General features: G+C 44.2%; 1 protein-coding gene across 2 annotated transcripts in view; it reads right to left on the bottom strand.

Annotated features, from left to right (window-relative positions):
• csrnp3 (cysteine-serine-rich nuclear protein 3) overlaps positions 1-20,520 on the bottom strand; it is a 28,088-nt gene that overhangs the window by 3,635 nt on the left and 3,933 nt on the right. Inside the window, exons 1-2 of one of the 2 annotated variants that reach the window (XM_062401942.1) lie at positions 5,956-6,292; positions 1,974-2,142 (exon numbers count right to left, since the gene is read on the bottom strand). In XM_062401942.1, the coding sequence (XP_062257926.1) occupies positions 1,974-2,136 (163 nt within the window). In that variant the 5' untranslated portion in view covers positions 2,137-2,142; positions 5,956-6,292. Of the gene's footprint in view, positions 1-1,973; positions 2,143-5,955; positions 6,293-20,520 lie in introns of those variants that run through there. The other variant, XM_062401941.1, reaches the window with a different exon arrangement.

Below are 20,520 nucleotides of genomic sequence, written 5' to 3' on the forward strand. Positions count from 1 at the left end.
TGTATCGCTTATCGTGTCATATCGTGAGTTACCCTGCGATTCCATTCCCTTACATTAAACCAACATATTACATGTATACGGCTCTGCTATAGTCAGCAAGTGTTGGCGCTGTGTCATAAAATCACTTCATTGTTTCATCCTGCTGCCGACAGGGTCAGCCCCCCGCTTATGCACGAGCCACTTCACAGGAGTCTTAATGGTGCACAGCTCCCTTGGCGCTGTTAGCCGACCCTCTCAAGCCCACAGCCACCAGCAGCTGCAGCTGACACTGAGGCAAAGGCTCAGCCTCCAGGGACGCAGCACCCTACTTATGCGCCCCCCCCCCCCACCCCACCCCGCAGGAAGATGCCTAATAGACACTCTTCTGCATTTCAGTAGTTGTAGTTTTGACATTAAATAGAAACTAAAGTAATGAATACAAAATTCTCATTCCAAAAAGGCTGCTGTCTTTAGCTCCTTCAGAATCACACTACTGAGATTTTTTTCTTTGCCATCAAACATCTAAATTCTTTCACAATCTCCCAAAAAGGATTAATAGTCTACAACTGTGTGATCCAGTTCACTCACATTTCTCAGACATTAAGAGTCCCGTGAGCTCATTGTTACTTATTGCAGACGACTTCAGTGTCCTTTTGAACCTGCTCGGGGAGGGGGACGTGTTTTTGTTGTGGTTGCTTTATTACTCAATTAAAAGGAATTCTTCAATACAGAGTCAGTTCAAACGAGGGAGAACTGTGGAATCTCTCAGTGCCCGACCTCTTTTGAAGCATTTGTTAATTCAAAAAGCAAAACTGACAATCTGCCAAGAATCCTAATATCGCTGCGACCTCTTCTTAAAAAAAAAAAGAAGCTTTTTCTGGAGAAAATTAATCTGCCATTATTTGGTGATTGCCTGAGTCTCATTCAACAAAAAGTCAATTTGATAAGTTTCAACTTTGATGTGAAGGTTTGCTGCTTTTCCTGGTTTTAATCTGTTGTAAAATGAATCATTTCTAGTTCTGGATTCTTGATTATGCATACAAATCCTCATGCGGAACTTTTTCCAGTAAAGCTGTTTTAAAGATCAAACAGTTAATTGACTGGACTGAATGATTGAGAAAATAATCAATTTATCAATAAATACAGTGGCTCACAATTTAGCGTATACGTCCAGCGAAACCAAACAGTCCCCTTAAATTATATCAAGCTGCAGCCACTTTCACACATTAATTGATATGAGTTTCCAAAATAAGCCTGTTTTCTTCTTATCAAGAGGCATGAATTATTCCCTGGGTAAATGGTGAGGATTTTAAAAAGCGTCATAAAAACAAAGTGAGAAAAAAACATTCCTGGATCCGTCCCCTAAGCTCCTTGGCTGTGGTTCAAATTGTAAGTTGCAACCTCTGTTGTTATCAACCTTGGATCACATCTCATTTTCAGTGTGCATGTGCATTTTGACTTTATATCTCTTACTCCTCACAAATGGCTATTCCATCGAAATGATATGATTTATTTAAGCAGATATTTCATAATTTTGCTTTCAGCGGCTGTGCTGATCACAGAGACTGGCTCATTTGCATGTACAGTGTCAGCAGTGTTGCACACACACACAGCTTGAGCCTGCAGCAGCTCCTTCTCACACTGATGCTGATCATATTGAGGGAAACTGCCTGTGTATCCTTCCCTTTATTACAGCAATGGACTCTTACACTTTACATTATGTCTTATATTGTATTGTATATTAATGTCTTCATGTTATACTCCTGAATCAACAGACACGGCCATTTGCTTCTTTGACCTGCATGCTGTGTTGATCGTGAGCTACAGAATCAAGCTGGCTCTGAGGGTCATTCCCATCTTGATTAAAAATCCCTTTCAGCGCTTTAGCTTCGTTTTTTCCTTGCGATGACTCGATAACATTCATCTTAACATCAGTAGCACACGTTGGCCACACGATGCACAATGCATGCACTTATAAAGACCCGGACACTCACGGGTGAAAGGGCCTGAGGCTGAGGGGTTGACACTGTCACTGCTATCCCCACTCTCGCTGCAGGAGACCTCATCATCAGACTCCCGCAGGGAAGAGCACGGGGAGGAGGTGGATTCCACCTCCTCAAATTTCCTCTTCAGTATTCCGCTCATGGCCTGCCGCATCTGCACCTGAAACCAAGAGACGAGAGAGGGGCCACATATTATTTAATATCCAGTTTAGGGGCCTTCATAATCCTCAGCACACTCAATTAGCAGTGAGACAACACATGCACCCCATCCCCCCTTCATATGAACACACACACACACACACACACACACACACACACCCACACACACACAATCTCTCCTGCCGGTATCCAGCTCCCAGACGAGGTGGAAGGAGAAAGCTACTAATTACATAGTAGGTCTTCTTTACAATTAGCTCATTCCAGTGTCTTTGAGGCCGGAGACAAAAAAAGACACTGGACCAACTCGTCTTCTGCTGAGATTTTAATTGTAAACAATACTGTATGATACTTGATCTCTATACACCTGGAAAGCAAATCATTACACAGCTACAGGCTCAAATATGTTGCATGTCATCTTATAGCAAAGGAGCCGTTCCGAACCCTTTTTTATTCCGGGGCAAACAAAGCCCGAGCTTCTTTTCCATGAAGTGATTTGCACGTATAGCTATCTGTAGCACCAGAGGAGGCATTGGTGAAGCTGCTGTGGAAGTGACATCCTGTTGCAAGCTTCTGTTATGCAGGTACCACAGAGCAGAGTAAAAAAAATCCATACTGACAGGCCATAATTTGTCTTGTAATCTGCAACAAATGCAGTCAATAGCAGTGTCTTCATACGGCACTGTAAACGTAATAGGCAAAATGGACCCATAAATATCACCCAGCCGGAGACCTTTTGTTAGTGAAACTGCCAAAGTGATATCATTTATTTGGGAGGTTCTGTGGTTGAATAAGGTGCAGCACTATCCTGCACAGCTGCTCTGTGTCGGTGAAAGTAAATAGTGGCGGTTATAGCTCTTCATACAGATGCTACATCTACACTACTACATTTTTTTTACCACGATCTCTGTCCACACAAGCGTTTAGGCCCTGTATTAGCTTTAATCCTTAATAACACGCACGATAGCACATATCTCGTGACTGCTCAAGTACACTGGGAATAAGTGTGCAGGTGTAAGTGGGAAGGCTGGACAATGAGATTGCTCCATTCATCTCCCACGAATGTAAGCTGATTTGAAAAAGGAGGAATGTAACGGCACAACAGTTATTAGCAAAGACAACAGGGTCAGCAACGTTTGTCATCGATTATCCATGTTGGTTTTTTAGTGGTAGACGAGGATAATGCCAGTTACTTTCTTCAGGGAGGAGGTTGTGTGACAGGAGCCAGATGAAAGCAGTGGAGGCCACGTCGTTACTGAGAAGACCCAATCATCATCATTCAATTTTTTCCAGATATCTCAGTTTTTGCCAACCCGGACTAACATCCACATTACCAGGTTTTTTTTGGAAAACGCCTCTACCTTGTCAGGGATCTGCCTGGAATCCACACTACTGCATGATTTGAGAGTTGGTAAAATGGAGATGTTAGGAAACACTGCTGGTCCCATTTCAGTTGGAAAACTCTGGGCTGTGTTTTAGTGCAGACAGGCAGAAACGGAGCTGCTTTGAAAATAATGACATAAACACAACCTCTGATTGAGACCTTTTCGTTTCTGCAGGCTCCTATCACACCACCCCGGTGCGTGTGAATGTTCATGTTTCAACCGGGTAATTAAACTTCTATGGAGCAACACCGCTCTTGTGGAGAGAGACAGTGGTATGGATGAAGCCTAAGACGCAAACCCTGAGTTTTCAAACTAAAAGGGAGCCAGCAGCGTTTCCAAACTTCCAAATTTGAGCGGCTCCTGCAGTGTGGACCTGAGGCGAATCTGTAGTAGAGTTGATGCAATATTGAACGAAAAGATAGTTGTAGGGATGATCCATTAATAGTCAAGGCTTCAAACGGTTGCCTTCGCACACGCGTTCCAAACAACTTCAGTGTCAGTGGAGAGGGGCCATTAACTCTCTCTCTCTGTGATGTATAAACAAGAGCCGAGCCATCAGTCAATACACTAAAATTAATCACCACTACACTGGAGCTGGCTCAAATCATTTATGTATTATAACTGTCATGTTATTGTCCCCGTCCAGCCGTCTTGCTGATGAGGGTTGAGGACTGATGCAACGTTAGTCACTAGTCATGACATTTGTTGAAAACGCAGTCATTCAAAGTATTTAATTGTCTCATGTTCCCTGTTTTAACAGCAGCAGCTGGAACATCAAGTCTCATTTTAAAATAAATAAAATCCAGTAACAGCCCTGCTGCTGCTCGTATAGCACAGCGAGAGGACTGCTATGACTGGCAGCTCTTCCCTCACTGCCTTCCCTCTCCTGGAAGCCGGAGCCTGTAAAGACAGTGTGCATCTTCTTCACCCAATCCCACTCTGTCTATATCTGCCAGAGCAGCTTGCGGGGGAGTTCCATTCACAGACAGCCCTCGCTGTTTCATCTGGGCTCCGCTACTGAGTCATTACAGATGCAAATGCTGCCTGAGAGACACGCTGCTCGAGGAGAGAGAGGTGCCACGGTGCTGGCAGCAAAGAGGGTCATTGTTCCTGGGGGGGGGGGAGCTGGGGGGAGCTGTGCTTGTTCGGTGCGGTGTCGTGGCACCACCAGCATTTGGAGAAGCTCCAACGTCAACAGCTCTACCTAGAACCGAGGAATGTGAGGCCTGGTCCACCTGGGAGGAAGTGGAGGAGAGAGGAGCCAGTTTGGGGAAAGCTCCTAGAAAAACCAAGGGATAGTCGTTCAGGAGTAGATCGTTATTTAGACCGTAAAGCCAATGACTGAGCTGGATGAAGAGAAACAATCATTCCATTCTCTCTGCTGAAAGATTGAAACAAAACACTGACCGATGCCTTGTAAAATATATCAAATTAGCCTTGTGGGATTTCAAATATCCATCCACGTTTAAAGATGCTATAATCTCACATGAGAACTGATTCGATTCACAACAGCAGGAGTAGAAATTTCCGGCAGAAGTGCAATTTTGGTCAATTTCCGAGAAAGGGTCCTATTTAGATACTATTGTTGGAAACCCATTCATATGCTTATCCCTCAGCTGATGCTGCACTGGGCTCTGATACCAAAAGTGGTTTCCATGGAGATTCTAATGCACTATCTCAACTAGTGCCTTGCCATACGACTGTTTCCAGTGTTACACTCTGTACGTGGGGGCTCGAAGCAAATGCTGTTAAACCAGTTCCTTTCTCAGACTGATGCGTCACTGGTTCATTTCCCATCTGACAGCAGGCGGTAAAAGTTAAAATCTTGAACATGGACTTGCATGACATCATGGGCCACAGCGCTCAGGGTGATCTCGGATGAACCTCTTTCATCATCATGGCTTAATAAAAAACAGAGCTCGCTGCTTCTTTTTCCCACAGCTCCTTCTTTCTTTGTCTGCACTGTTGCCTTCCCAGTAATCACGGCTGGGCAGCATACACTGTGGCACGATGGAGAAAATCCCAGAAAAAAAAAATAATGCAGCAGAAGCCAGCTTGGAAAGCCCCTCCCTGTGTTTGCCTCTCTGTGCACACATCCAGCGTGGAAGCCAACTCTTGTCGTTAATCAACAGCGCTAACAGCACTGTGGCACACTTGCTTTCTAAATACAATAAAAGAAGCATTCTAAGGCCACTCGTCATTCACCAAGTTCGCACAGAAATGGGATGTGACAACACACAAGGCTCGAAAACACTCACAACCAGTGACGACAGCAAGCCTATGGCATCTGGAGCAAGTCATGACACATCAGTCCTGCAATGACCACATTACACTTCAGTGTGTGTGTGCGTGTGTGTGTGTGTGTGTGTGTGTGTGTGTGTGTGTGTGTGTGTAAGTGTGTGTGTGTGCTGGCCCTCACAGGAACAACTGACCTGTATCCTCTGGCAGACTGTCCCTCCTTTCACCTCTTCTCACAGCAGCACAGCAGCCGCACAATCATAAATGCAGCGAGTCAAAATGAAAAAAAGAAAGGTGAGACGTGATGAATGAAGAGGTTCCCATTTTGTTGCTGACTTGCAGCGACCCCCTGAGCTCCACGAGTGTGAGAGGAAAAAAATAAGTGTGCAGGAGTGTGAGAGAAAGAGACTCTTGTAATTTTCCAGCTAGGCCTGCATGCGCTGCCCGCACCAAATGCTTTATTGTTGCAAGATGAACGATTTTCTTATTTGAACTAAACCTCTCTCTTCCTCTACCTCGCTTTATCTCTCCTCTTTCTCTCTGTGGCCACACAAAGGCTCATTAGCTGCAGCCGGCTGAAAGGCAGCAGCCCGACTGGAGTAGAGTGGAGCAGAGCAGAGGCAGCCTGTGAGATCACATGGGTGGGATGTCTGAGAGGGAGAGAGGGAGAGAGAGAGAGAGAAAGAGAGGCAAAGGTAGGGAGGGAGGGAGGGAGGCAGAGAGAGATGGAGGGTGAGAGAGAGAGAGAGTCAGGCGTGCCTCTGCTCCTGCTGTCTGCAGATATTTTTACCAACATGAGCTGGGGAGGGGAGGGGGACGGAAAAGGGGAGGAGGAGGAGGAGGAGGAGAAGGAGGAGGAGGAAGAGGAGGAGGAGGAGGAGGAAGAGGATGTAGGCAGAGGTATGGGGGAATCGGAAGGAGGGAGAGGTGGATAAAGGGGGGTGCATGTGTGATGCAGGGCAGTGTGAAAGAGGTGTAAAGGGGGGGGGATGTACAGAGGGGGGAATAGAAAAGTGAGGGGGGTTGAGGAAGGGGTGGTAGAGAGGCAAGAGAGAGGGGCAAAGGAGGGGGGAAACATCTGATGCCAAGAATAACACTATTAAAAGAAGAGAAACGACAAAATAAAAAACTAAAAGGTCAAAAAGAATAATCCAGGATGCATCCAATTAATCAACAGAACAAGATCAAAAGTGGCAGTTATCCACCTGCAAAGTAGATCTGTGCAGACAAGTCCCAGAGGGAAGTTGGAGAACACACACACACACACACACACATGGAAGAGACCGACATATACCTCAAACACAGGAAATACGATTTGTCAGGACTGTAGTGCACGGGCTCGCAACACTTCCTATGCCAGGAAGTTCTGCAGGAGAGTGAGTGCAGGGGCCTCGGCTTGTGCAGTCAAAGACACGATATCACTCCTGCACTCGTTGGACTGTGTGTCAATATGAAAAGGACGTGCACTTCCTCTTCTAGAGCAGCTTTAAGCCTGGAGGCTTTTTTACAGCCAGCACAGCATTGCAGTCATTAAATCATATGGGACCATAAACACAGTTTATAGTGTAGTAGAAATAAAATGTTATCTTATATACTGTAAAAACAAAAATTCAAAATGCGATGCAGAACATGGTCAGTTACACTCGAAGCAGATTTGCATTTCTTCTGGCTCATAAATTGACATAATTTAAATCCAATGTGGGTAAGGTGGGTATAGTTTATAAACTATCTGTCAGAGCCAAATTATATTCACAGTTTTATGTGAAACAATCTGTTTTCTCTTTATTGCATCTGTAAGAAAAGCAATTTAATTCAACCCTGCACTGCTCTGCATCCTCATCATTGTCCTCACTTAACCTCCTCCTGCACCCCTCCTCCGTCCTGTTGTCTGTTCCATTATCGAGCCACTTCAGGAAGCAGCAACAGCCCTTTAAAAGCAAATATATCTATAGAATGAAGTCGCACAGGATGATAGGATTTAATCAGGAAATGTTTCTTTCTTTTTACTCATCTCATTATTTCACCATGTTGTTAATGAGGTTTCAGGTAATCTGAGCTGCCTTTTAACATATAATACTGATAAATAGTAGCAGTACCAGCTGTGGTAGCAGCGCATACTGTAAGGGTTTATATCCCTTTAGCATTGACTTTGTAATGGGTCCTCTGAAATGGTAGATGTATACAGTACATACTGTACTCTGCTGAGCACTCAGAGATTACAGTATAGGCTATTATGGCTCCAAGCATAGTAACACAACTGCAGCCGCAACAATACACTTTACCCTGTACACACAGATCCCATTAACTTCACAGTTTTACTTGTGACTATGTCTAAAATCTCAAAATGACAGTTCTGGGTGTGTGTGTGTGTGTGTGTGTGTGTGTGTGTGTGTGTGTGTGTGTGTGTGTGTGTGTGTGTGCGTGCATGTGTGTGTGTGTGTGTGTGTGATGATCAACAGTGACTCAGTCATACCTATATGTACGGGGAGGTGTTACAATGATTTGTGCCCACTGGCTCTGTGGGGTCTAATTCTGGGCCTCCTGACAGGTGACAGCAAAGCTACTAACAGTATATCTGTCCTAATGGAGGTAGGTGGCATAAGCAGATACCTATTTATTTGTCTTTAAAACTACATTGTCATACTAATGGTCCCTTGGCCCAATGTCAGCTGCGACTGGCTCCATTCCCTTACGCTTGATGGTTCTGATGGCCGGTCGCTCAATGCAATTTTTTAACCAGTTTCAGAGACAATAAATGAACAATCTGGAACAACTCTTATCCCAATGGTATGGATGAAAGTGAAATACTCTATCTGTGTTCAGTCATATTCTCTACTTGGTTGCAACATGAGGAACTGACCTGTAATTCTGCTCCTAATAACAGTTCAAATGAAATGAACCACTACAGTAGAGGAAACACTTTCCTTGTGAAAATTTTAGGAATAACGAGAGTGTACTATGATAATGAATTTCATACCATGTTTTCATCTCTTCCCCCCCAACACGTTGTTCTTCCATTCACTTCTTTCAGCACCTTGAAATGTTTTATTAGACAGCCTCATCTGCATTCCTTTAATGATTCATCCACGAGCCTCTCATGCACACGCTGCCCCATTACATAAAAATGCAAAGCATAAGCTGGGGAGATAGCATTTGTTCCACCACGGCACCAGTGATGCTGACCCATATTGGCTCTGACTTTCAAGAGGCTTTTTAATTTCAGTGGAGCTACTTGACAAAGAACATGCAAAATCAAAAAGGTTTCAAATTAATCTGACTTTATTTGTGTTGCCGTACGGAGATTGAGGTCATATGCAAAAGAACCGTTCAATTCCCACTCTCACAGATGAAAGGTACATTTTGAATATATTTTTAATTACACCTCCAACACAGTGCTCTAGTTCCGAGACAAATAAGAGAATAGAGTATGTATGAGCTGTTCTGTTCTATTCTTGAAACAGACCGTGAACCCATGATATGTCTATTGGGCAAATATTGGCTGATGACATATCGGTATCTGCATTTGCAATACGAACCAATATCAAATATACAGAAAATAAACAACGCAGATGTTGGTTTAATTTTTATTTGAAATAAAATTTAAAAAATCACTTATGATAAAGATAAAAATCAAGCCTCAATTACATTTCTGTGCCATAAGTGTTTGATATTTACATTTTTGACATAACGCATTGGCATCGGCCAATTTTAAAATCTGTATCTGTCAGGTTCTATTTAATAGGTCTTGAATTATGTCTCTAAAACATTCCTGCAGTAGCTTTTTCCAGGGTCCTGTACATGACCCAGTATAGGGAGTGCATGTGTTGCCTGAAAATATAAAGTGTAAAAACCATGTTTATATAAACCCTTCAGCGATCTAACCAGAAGTCTGACTCTGAACCGTCTGGCGTCATGACAGCATATCAGCGACTGTGAGTGGCTGTGAATCACAGCCTTTAATGGTAGAGACTGGAGTGAACCCGTGATGAATCACAGCACCCACCCTTATCCCTTAAATCAACACCCAATCTATCTGACAGTATGTTCAAACGTCGTGCGTAGCAGGTGGAGGGTTCTTCAACCTATACAGAGTTCAGGACCAACACAAAAGGGCCTCTCTCCGTCGGAGCTGCATTAAACAAGATGTAATGTCATCGGATATTATTCATAGAGGGTTTTGCAGTACACCCTTTGTGCTTTTCAAAAAGGTATAAAAGATAAATGGGCCCGTCCTAAACAGTGAGTAGACAGAGGTTTTCCAGGAGAGGCAGTTTGTCTCTCCTCCAAAGCTGTTACTGTCTCAGAAATACCACATCAGCTATGTGAGCTTTGCCAAACTCAGATGCCTCCTCTCCTGGAGCAGATGCCTTGATAACATGCAGCACCAACAGGCTAGTTGCCTCCGGAAAATTGCGGACATCATTATCATCATGCAAGATAGAGGAAATATGGACTGGATTTCTACCATCATCAAGCATCAGGCGGATGTTGCATAAAAGTCTACGGTAATCTCATTTACAGGCTGGCTAGCAGGCTCCAAGGTATTGCTGTGTTCATGGATTTTTAGAAATACAAAGATTATTTTTGTGGAGCTGTTTTGAGCCGTGCAGACGTACTCTGTTCCAGAGGGCTTGACTCAGACCAGCTAAGGGCACTCTACCAGCAGGAAACAGAGAAGAGCCAAAGAAAACAAGTTCCTAGTGGAGAGCAATGTAATGACCCAGAAATTTGGTCCAGGAACTAGACTACGTGTCATAACAGCTTCCCAAAAGTGAAGCCAAATCATCTTGATCACCACCTGGTGGCTGCTCCACTCCACGATCCCTACTACACAGATTCTTGCTCCAAATTCTGTCCAAAGCACAAAATGGCGGCGCCTGTGTCCAGGATATTTCAGCTTCATTGTTGTACAACTGGAGGAAGTGGAGACGTGTCGTCCCTCTTTATGAACAGACTAGGTTGTGTTGTTGTGTTGTTGCTTTTCTGAGTTTGTCTGCTCCCTGGTGGTTAAAAACGTATTATTGTGGCTTATTATAGCAGCACTCACATACAGTTTACTTTAGGCCAAAGTCACACACCCTACATAGACTTACATTATCCATGCTTTAAATATACATCCCATCTGCTTTGCCGTGAAAGGTTGCTGGTTAATATTAAACTCTAATTAGTCACATATGAGGAAACTGATTATGTGGATGAACATATAATTGACTTTCAGACTCATCATTTGAACAAAAGCCAGAGGTATTTGTGTGTGTGTGTGTGTGTGTGTGTTTGTAGGGGATATACAGTAGATTGTTTGCCTCCCTGTTCTGTATCTGTATCTGCCAAACGCCTTTGCTATCCAATATGGCCGGTCGCATCACCGAAAACAACTGAGTGCTTCCACAGTGAGGGGAACACATTTATCCACCCAGATGGCTTGGCAGATGTTTTTATAAATTTTTTCTTCTTCTTCTTCTTCTTTTTTTTTTATATGAGAAACAGTTTTTTCATGGCGGTAGACTTTGAGTGACTGAGGGGGGCATTCTAGTGGAACCAACTGATGGGAGTACGGAGCAGAGAGAGAGAGAGAGAGAGAGAGAGAGAGGAGAGAAGAGAGAGAAACCCTGAAACCACAAAAGATACCGGGCCACGCAGCCAGTCTGATGCGGCGTTCGATCTCATCCATCACCGGTGTCACGCTCGGCCGTAAACAGCAACCTTGAGCGAGAGAGAGTGAGAGATGTTCAAAAGAGAGAGAGAGAGAGAGAGAAGCAGAGATAAAGAGACAGATAGATGGAGAGAGAGGGAGGCTGGGTCTCAGCTGTACTCCCCTGAGGAGAGGCTATGGCCTGGATGATTAATACAGCTACAGATGATGTCAGTGGAGGATCCCTGCTACAAACACAGTTCTCACATATTCAGTGACACCGTCAGGTACATGGGGGGCGGGGGGTACATTCCTAAATTAAACATGAAAAGGCCAAAGTACGATGTGTTTTGCAAGAGGTCAGGGGGCATCTGCCTTAATCTACGTGCACTACCATGGTGTTCAGGAATGACACAATAAAAACGCATGTCACATGTGTCCTGTCCGTGGAGATCTCGAGGGGAGCACATGGCAAATAGGAGGAGGGAATGCAACTGAGGATGAAAATCAAACAGCAAGAAAGGGAGAAATAGAAAACTCTTCCCACCGATATCTATTTTAATGAATCCTGCGGAATTGCTGCAGTTTAGCTGCGGTGTTGCACGGCAAGCTCATTTATTATCCATCCACAAAATGCAGCTGGCCTGTCTGTCGCTGCTCACAGTGAGGTACAGAGCGACGAGAAGAAAAAAACACCTGGGCAATTTTGTGCAGTGACAGTGACAGTAAACATTTGCTGTTTTACCGTCGAGCTCGCAATAAAGGTCAGATGTGCAAATTATGCAAATGAATAATATTAGTCGTCAAACACGGCCGTCGTCACTCTCCATCGGCTCTGAGAGAATTACAGAATGCACGGGGGACCAAAACATTACCCAATTAAACACAAAGGGAATCCATTTAAGGAAATGTTGCGACATCTACAGATTTATGCAAATGAGACTTCACATGCGCTCTGTACATTTGTTAACTTGCACTTGCCTGAGGCTGCAGACAGATCTGCTCCACACACATGAAAGAGGGGGTGGGTGGGCGGGGGGGGTGGGGGGGGGCAGGGGAGAGAGAGGAGGAGAGAGAGGGAGAGGGGGGAGGGAGTGTAGCCCGCTGCTCAGCACTCAGCACACGGAGGAGCCGCGCAGCCTGGCGATGCCTGCTGCAGCCTCCATCCTGCAGCCGAGTGCTGGGCTTCATTGATCTGCTCCTCCTCGTCATAGAACAATGGAGGAAGCTCCTTATTGAGCACATGGGTCCAGGGTAGACAGGAGGATCACTGCCACACATCATAGCCGCGCCATTTCATCCCAACATCTTGTAGAAGAAGTAAGAGCAGCATAATTGCCCGTTTTAGTGGCCAGTGCACCGCTCTGACAGACTTGTATGAGAACATTCTGGCAGGAAGATGCTGAGGGCCTGTGAACTCATTTGACTCCTGTGACGACCCCTCCCTTTCTGCTAGCATCATGCAGCTGATTACTTCCTGCAGGAGTTGGCAGAAAGGGAGGGTCGTTAGGGCAAGGTGCTCACACCTGGCTAGGCCTCTACCCAAGGTGATATAAGCCAGCCTGGTCTCATTGTCTCGCTCTCTCTCCTAGGCTCCACGCCGCTACAGGTTCTTGGTTCTTGGTTCTTTTTGGCGTCTTCCTTGTACACTCAACAGGAGCACACACATCTCACTCATCCATACACTACATTCACCACTGATGCCACTACTCTCCACACCTCATGCTTTTTGTACATATAATTGTTCAAGTTATAATAAAACCTTTTCATTTAGCACTTTCAATCCTGACTCGTCTCCCCTCCTTGTCACATATGTTGAGCCAGTTTGTTTGTGTGCAGGTTCCCATTAAAATCCTAAGAGATACTGGAGCACTAGATTCTTTCATTCTTGAGTCTGTGTTACCATTTTCATCCAGGACTGATACTGGTGGATGTGTAATCACACTGGGGATGGGTATGGTTCCATTCTCGGTCCCATTGCATCGGTTGGTTCTAAATTGTGGTCTTGTTCAGGGGGAGGTGTCAGTGGGTGTTCGTCCCCAGTTACCTATTGGGGGTTTGCATATGATTTTGGGGAATGATTTGGCTGGTGACAAGGTGTGGGCCGATGGTCAGCCTAATGTAGTGCAGCCCCCTACATTCCCCACTGTAGTAGAGCCCTCTGTGACACCACTGCACTTGGGTGACATTTTCCCAGCCTGTGCCGTCACTCGTACTGCCAGTCGTGATGCTCAGAGGATGGTGGAGCCAGAGTGGTTGGAGTTGCCAGATTCTTTGCTGGTTGACCAGTTAGCGGGTTCTCAGGCTGAGCTAGTGGCAGAACAGAAGGCTGATTCCTCTTTAATGGAGCTGTTTGACCAAGTTGTGCCAGCATCAGAGGTGAGGGATACTGCCCAGTGCTATTTCCTCCTAAATGGGCTATTGGTTCGGAAGTGGCTGTCACATGGTGATGCATCTGTAGGAGAGCCAATCTTCCAAGTTGTTGTCCCTACAAACTGTCGCAATAAAGTGCTCCAGACGTCACATGGTGACGTGGCAGGTCATCTTGGCGTCCGTAAAACTTACCACCGTATATTGCAGCATTTCTTCTGGCAACGCTTAAAGAGAGATGTTGCTCTTTTCGTTAAGACGTGTCATACCTGTCAGATCACTGGCAAGCCAAATCAGGTTGTTAAACCTGCTCCTCTACAGCCAGTCCCCGCCATTGGACAGCCATTTGAGCATTTGATTATTGATTGTGTGGGGCCCCTACCTCGGTCCAAATCTGGACACACATATTTGCTGACTGTAATGTGTCAGGTTACCAGGTATCCTGCTGCTTACCCACTTCGCAGCATTACAGCCAAAGCCGTGGTTGGAGCGTTGACTCAGTTCATTTCAGTATTTGGCATCCCTAAAGTCATACAGTCTGACCAAGGTTCTAACTTCACATCCCATCTGTTTGCTCAGGTGCTTAAACAATTACACATCAAGCATAACAAATCAACAGCCTACCATGCGCAAACTCAGGGTGCGCTTGAACGTTTCCACCAAACGTTGAAATCACTGTTGCGAGCTTATTGTACAGAACTGTCGGGTGACTGGGGGGGTGGGCTGCCCTGGTTGCTGTTAGCAGCTCGCGAAGTTATCCAGGAAAGTACTGGATTCAGCCCGAATGAACTGGTGTTTGGCCATAAAGTGCGTGGCCCACTTGCAGTTTTGCAAGATGGTTGTTTGCCAGAGGAACCACCTCCAAATCTTAAGGATTATGTTAGTGGTTTCAGATTGAAACTGTACAGGGCAGGTGAGCTGGCTAAGCAAAAGCTGCAGAAGTCACAGGGCCAGATGAAGCAACGATATGACCAACGGGCTGAGGCTCGCCAGTTTAACCCAGGTGACCGTGTACTTACTCTTCTGCCTCTGGTAGATTCCCCTTTTCAAGCTAAGTACAGTGGTCCTTTCTCTGTGGTGCGTCAAGTCTCTGATCTAAACTATTTGATTGAAACTCCTGGCCGTAGAAAATCTACAAGGTTGTGTCATGTAAACCTCCTGAAGCCATATCACACTAGTGAGTCTGTGTCTCCACTGCCGAAGAGCTCTCCAGCCAAGCCAATGTTGGTCTCTGGCCCTGTTTTGACCTCTTCCATGTCTGAACTAGTGGTAGTTGAGGAGGAAGGGTTGGATATTGCTCCAGATGATGGGTTGTTGCGGGGCCGGTTGAAAAATTCAGAGACGTTACAAGATCTAAATATCCTTGTCGGGCACTTAAATGTGGTTAAACGTGATGAATTGATTAAACTAATTAACAGCTATCTATCACTGTTTTCTGATACCCCAACCCAAACGCACTTAATTGAGCATGACATAGATGTTGGAGTTGCTGAGCCCATCAAGCAGCGTTTTTATCGTGTGTCAGATGAAAAAAGGAGACAGTTGGAGGCTGAAGTACAGTACATTCTGGATAATGATATTGCTGAGCCTTGTTCATCAAACTGGGCCTCCCCATGCCTCCTAGTAAAAAAGGCAGATGCTAGTTTGAGGCCCTGCACTGACTATCGTAAGGTGAACAGTATCACTAAACCTGATCTGTATCCACTTCCTCGTATGGAAGATTGTATTGATATGGTAGGTTCAGCCACATTTGTGAGCAAATTTGATCTTCTCAAAGGGTACTGGCAAGTCCCACTCACCAAAAGGGCAAGGGATATTTCAGCCTTCATAACTCCTTCTGGCTTGTATTCGTACACTGTTATGCCATTTGGTTTGAGGAATGCTCCTGCAACATTTCAACGGCTAATGAATCGGGTTGTTTCAGGGCTTACAGGTTGTGCAGTATACCTAGATGATGTTGTGGTGTATTCTGACACCTGGGAAGAACAGGTACAGCGTATAGGTGCTCTCTTTGACAGGTTGGTCTGGGCCAACTTGACAGTAAATCTGGCCAAGTGTGAGTTTGCCAGAGCCACTGTGACCTATCTTGGGAAGGTGGTGGGTCAAGGCCAGGTTCGACCTGTGGAGGCCAAGGTCATGGCAGTGCAAAAGTTTCCCCCCCCTACCACCAAGAAAGAGCTGATGCGTTTCCTAGGGTTGGTAGGCTACTACCGCAGTTTTTGCAAGAACTTTTCATCTGTGGTTGCACCCTTGACCGACCTCTTGAAAGCTAAAGCTGAATATATTTGGTCTTCAATGTGTCAAAATGCATTTGACAGTGTAAAAGCCTTGTTGTGTTCAGCCCCAGTGCTGGCAGCGCCACGATTTGATCAGCCCTTTAAACTTCATGTAGATGCCAGCAATGTGGGTGTGGGGGCCGTCCTGTTGCAGGAGAATGCGGAGGGTGTAGAGTGTCCTGTGAGCTTCTTCTCAAGAAAATTTAACAAGCATCAATACAACTATTCAGTGATTGAGAAGGAGGCTTTGGCACTTGTTTGGGCTCTGCAGCATTTTGATGTCTATGTCGGCTCAGGGTTATCTCCGCTGACTGTCTTCACTGACCATAACCCCCTCACCTTCTTGAAGTCACTGCAAAATCCTAATCAGAGGCTAATGAGGTGGGCGCTGTTCCTGCAGCCATATAACCTAGACATCCGACACATTAAGGGGACTGACAATGTAATGGCAGATGCCCTGTCTCGGGCACCTGTGGACCCTTAGTCTATTTGTTCATGCTGTCTCTCATTTCCATGTTCTCCTCTGCTCATCTCTCGGCTCTTCATTCCCTTAAAATGCTCCTTTGGTACCAAGGCTGCTGGGTTGGTGAGGATGGAGGGATGTGCTGGAGGATGCAGCCTGGGGGGAGTGAAGTACTGACTGTCAGTTATTGGTAACGTATGAACCATGACAGATTGGAACATATTGACACTTATTTGATGTATAACACGAGGTGGAACCTCGTTCTTATGGAGGGGGGTGTGACGACCCCTCCCTTTCTGCTAGCATCATGCAGCTGATTACTTCCTGCAGGAGTTGGCAGAAAGGGAGGGTCGTTAGGGCAAGGTGCTCACACCTGGCTAGGCCTCTACCCAAGGTGATATAAGCCAGCCTGGTCTCATTGTCTCGCTCTCTCTCCTAGGCTCCACGCCGCTACAGGTTCTTGGTTCTTGGTTCTTTTTGGCGTCTTCCTTGTACACTCAACAGGAGCACACACATCTCACTCATCCATACACTACATTCACCACTGATGCCACTACTCTCCACACCTCATGCTTTTTGTACATATAATTGTTCAAGTTATAATAAAACCTTTTCATTTAGCACTTTCAATCCTGACTCGTCTCCCCTCCTTGTCACATATGTTGAGCCAGTTTGTGACACTCCTCACACAACTGTGTGTGCATTTGTACTATTTCACAACAGAGGCCATTAGCAGGGTTTTTAATGAAATACAGACGCATTCTTAAGATATCTCTTTGAGCATCACAGCTGTCTTTGTCGTTACAAGCAGTGATCAAAATACAGTATGTACACACAAATATAGAACCCACGTTTAATGGCTTGATTTGCGGTAATACAAGTCACACGGTGCGGTGAGGCATAATCAGGTGCCCTCACCCCTGTGTCAATCACAATGCTCGGCTAAATTATTCATGGCTCTATATTTTATTTATGACTCTATTTTCCCATGTCACCTGAAAGTTCGCAAAAGCCAGTTTGCTGGCAGAAACAGAGCTGCCAAAACATTTCACAGAGACGGGGCTGCTTTCATCTCTCACACAGGCTGGGAAAGCTGTGGGATGTGGGGTTCACATTCTGCAGACAAGCCTTATCATTTATATATAGCCAGCATCATGTCGAGAGATCTTGAATCGCTTTTTTCATATGCAAAGCATTTGCGGTGTTATCTGAGGAAATTCATGAAGTAGGCCAGCTCTGCATGTGATTGCAGTATAGGGTGAACTATAGTGGTAAGAAAGTCAGTACTTTATGTTTTCATGATTCTGATAAAATCCCTATAAAAGTTACGATAAAGTATGGCGCTATAAAATAAAATTAGAATCGAATCAAACTCTTATCCAACATGTTTTATCAAATGTATACAATTGTATACAACGCTATCATTGTGAAAGTGAAATAAGGGACATTAATCAATTCCATTCATTTTTTGAATGCATCATTTCTGGTTAAATGTTTTTAACAAAAATTATAATTTACACTGTACCACGTGACAGTTAAAATGTTAAATACAAAGCTTTCCTTGTGCATGTCTTCTAAAAACCGAAAAAGCCTAGAAATAAAAGTTCTCTTGACATTTCCTGAAGTTTTTCATTCACATATGAAGAATTCAGCACAAGTCCGACACGTTCTCAACAACAGGAATATCCCGGGAATGTAGAGCATGCAGGAGGCAGGACATGACAGATACACTTCACTTCACGTGTCCGTCACGTGTTCATTCACTCATTGTGAATTTTAATGCTGTATTCTCACATGGGCTTGTGGGAAAAGAGCCCCAAAAAGTCCCCAGCAAGTGACTGGGACAGTTCATGTCTGAAAGTACTTTGATTTTGAAACCACTATCCCTGAGATCCACCAGCTCATTCTCGTCTCCACCTAATCACAACCTAACACACTTGCCTTGAGCCAATCACGTACCAACTGTCAGACTTTAAAGGTTTTCTTTCTCTCTGTTGTCAATAGTTGATTCAGCTCTGTGGAGTTTGGTGAAACACGTCCACCCCTTCACCAGCTCTGCAATCAGACCGTCTGTTTCCTCACATGAAGAAGAACTGACCTCAAGCTCCATCCTTCATCACCATCCCCACCACCAACACCAGTGTCTATGGGATCCAGGGAAGTTTCCTTCACAGTAAAGCACCTAATATTCCAAACCACTTCCCAGAGTGACCTACTTCCTGCTGGGTTCTAACATTCCTCCTGTTCTCAATAAATTACATTTAACTTCAAACTTTCTCTTTTATTTGTCTTATTAGTCTCTCCTGATTGAATTGGTATTTATTTCTCATCTCTAACGTTTTTATTTGAAACTGCTGCTGTGATGTCACAAAATGATGTCTGGCAACAGTGTTTAATTTAAGATAATTTGTTTTAATTAAGTTCATGGTCTTTGTTGATTAGAGCGGTCATGAGAGATGTTTGGTTAAAACTTGGGCTGCAATAAAATCTTTGAAAAGGCTCAGCACATCATTCAAGCTTTTGGTCACAAAGAATTTCCTCAGAGCATGAGACGTGCTTTATGCTGCCATCACATTCAAAAAGGTTTAACTAAACTAACACTCTCTGGATGTAAAGTACAAGAAACATAACTTCAAAGCTCCTCTATAATATTAAATTGTCATCGAAAAGCAACAATCAAAAACACATTAACATGTCTTCTTCTGTGTTATTGATTAAGAATTTAATAGTTGAATATGAGTAAATGCCACTCCAGGCTTAATCAGGACTCTGCGGGTGTGATTTGATCAAATCTGACTGACAGTGAACAAGCATGTTATTTATAATGGTGCCTGTCACCAGGACACTGACACGATAAGAAGAGGCTTTCAATGCCTTGGAGAGATCCAGATTTTAAAAGATGAATCAGTTCAGAAATTATATATACAAAAATAATTGCATTTATAAACCCTTTTAATCCATAACCAAACCCAAACCTTTTCAAAATGCAAGTTATAAAAATGGCAGAATGAAGTTCGCACTGTCATAGTGGAGCTGAGAAGAGGAAGGTTTAAAACAATTACATTCCTAGTGAAATCGTTATTGACTGCGGTATTTAAATGATTTTAGACCCGGACCCAAAGGTTGAATGTGAAAGGGAATGGTTGTTTTTCTCTGTATGTCAGCCCTGAAATACGCTGACGCCCTTTCCAGGGTGAACCCCGCCTCTCAAAGATAATCAGTCTCCGTATGAATGGATGGATGAATAGCTCTGTACATGAATGAACATGTCTCTCCTATTTGATCTAGAATTCTTAGAAATTTGCTTTTTTTTAAAAAAAACTATTTTTTATGTATCACTGATCAGAACACTAATTGTGAAGTTAAAATTGAAATACTCTTTGACAGCTGTAATGCAGAGGCTTACCTCGCACTGACAAATAAAAACTCATTCAGGCAGAAACATTACAGTTTTTTTTCTCTTAACACTTAATTAGCTGACAACAGACAAAAGATTCCAAATAAGTGTCATGGCAACATCTCAAGAGAGCACAGACCTGAACGGTGAACGCCCAGAGCTCAGCCAGGAAGGAGCCGAAGACACACAAAAAACAGTCACATCAAAAGCTTCTACATTGGAAGCATGAACCCTGCTGCAGCACACAAAGCTGCTCGGTGATATAAAATGTTGATATTGGTGTACGACTGTGATGCGGGTCATTGATGCTGGGATTTCAATTTGGAGTTAAGACAGAGAAGACGCCAATTAGAACACTTACAGGCACAAATCATGAAAAACCCAAGCTCAGTTTGAAACATTAAGAATTAGAGAAAGGGCAAAATGCTGTGAACCAGAGGGCGAGATGTGTCTTAACTCATCAAGGAGACGGGAGATATAAAAAAAATACATCAAATACACAATGATGTAGCAATCACTTGCCAGTTAGTCTATTATAAGAGGTTCATTACTTGAAAGATGAAACAATCAAATGTGACCAGAGGTGACAAATCTGCTAATTTCAGGACTATCTGAAACCCA

The sequence above is a fragment of the Platichthys flesus genome, chromosome 13 (genome assembly GCF_949316205.1).
Source record: "Platichthys flesus chromosome 13, fPlaFle2.1, whole genome shotgun sequence".
NCBI lineage: Eukaryota > Metazoa > Chordata > Actinopteri > Pleuronectiformes > Pleuronectidae > Platichthys > Platichthys flesus.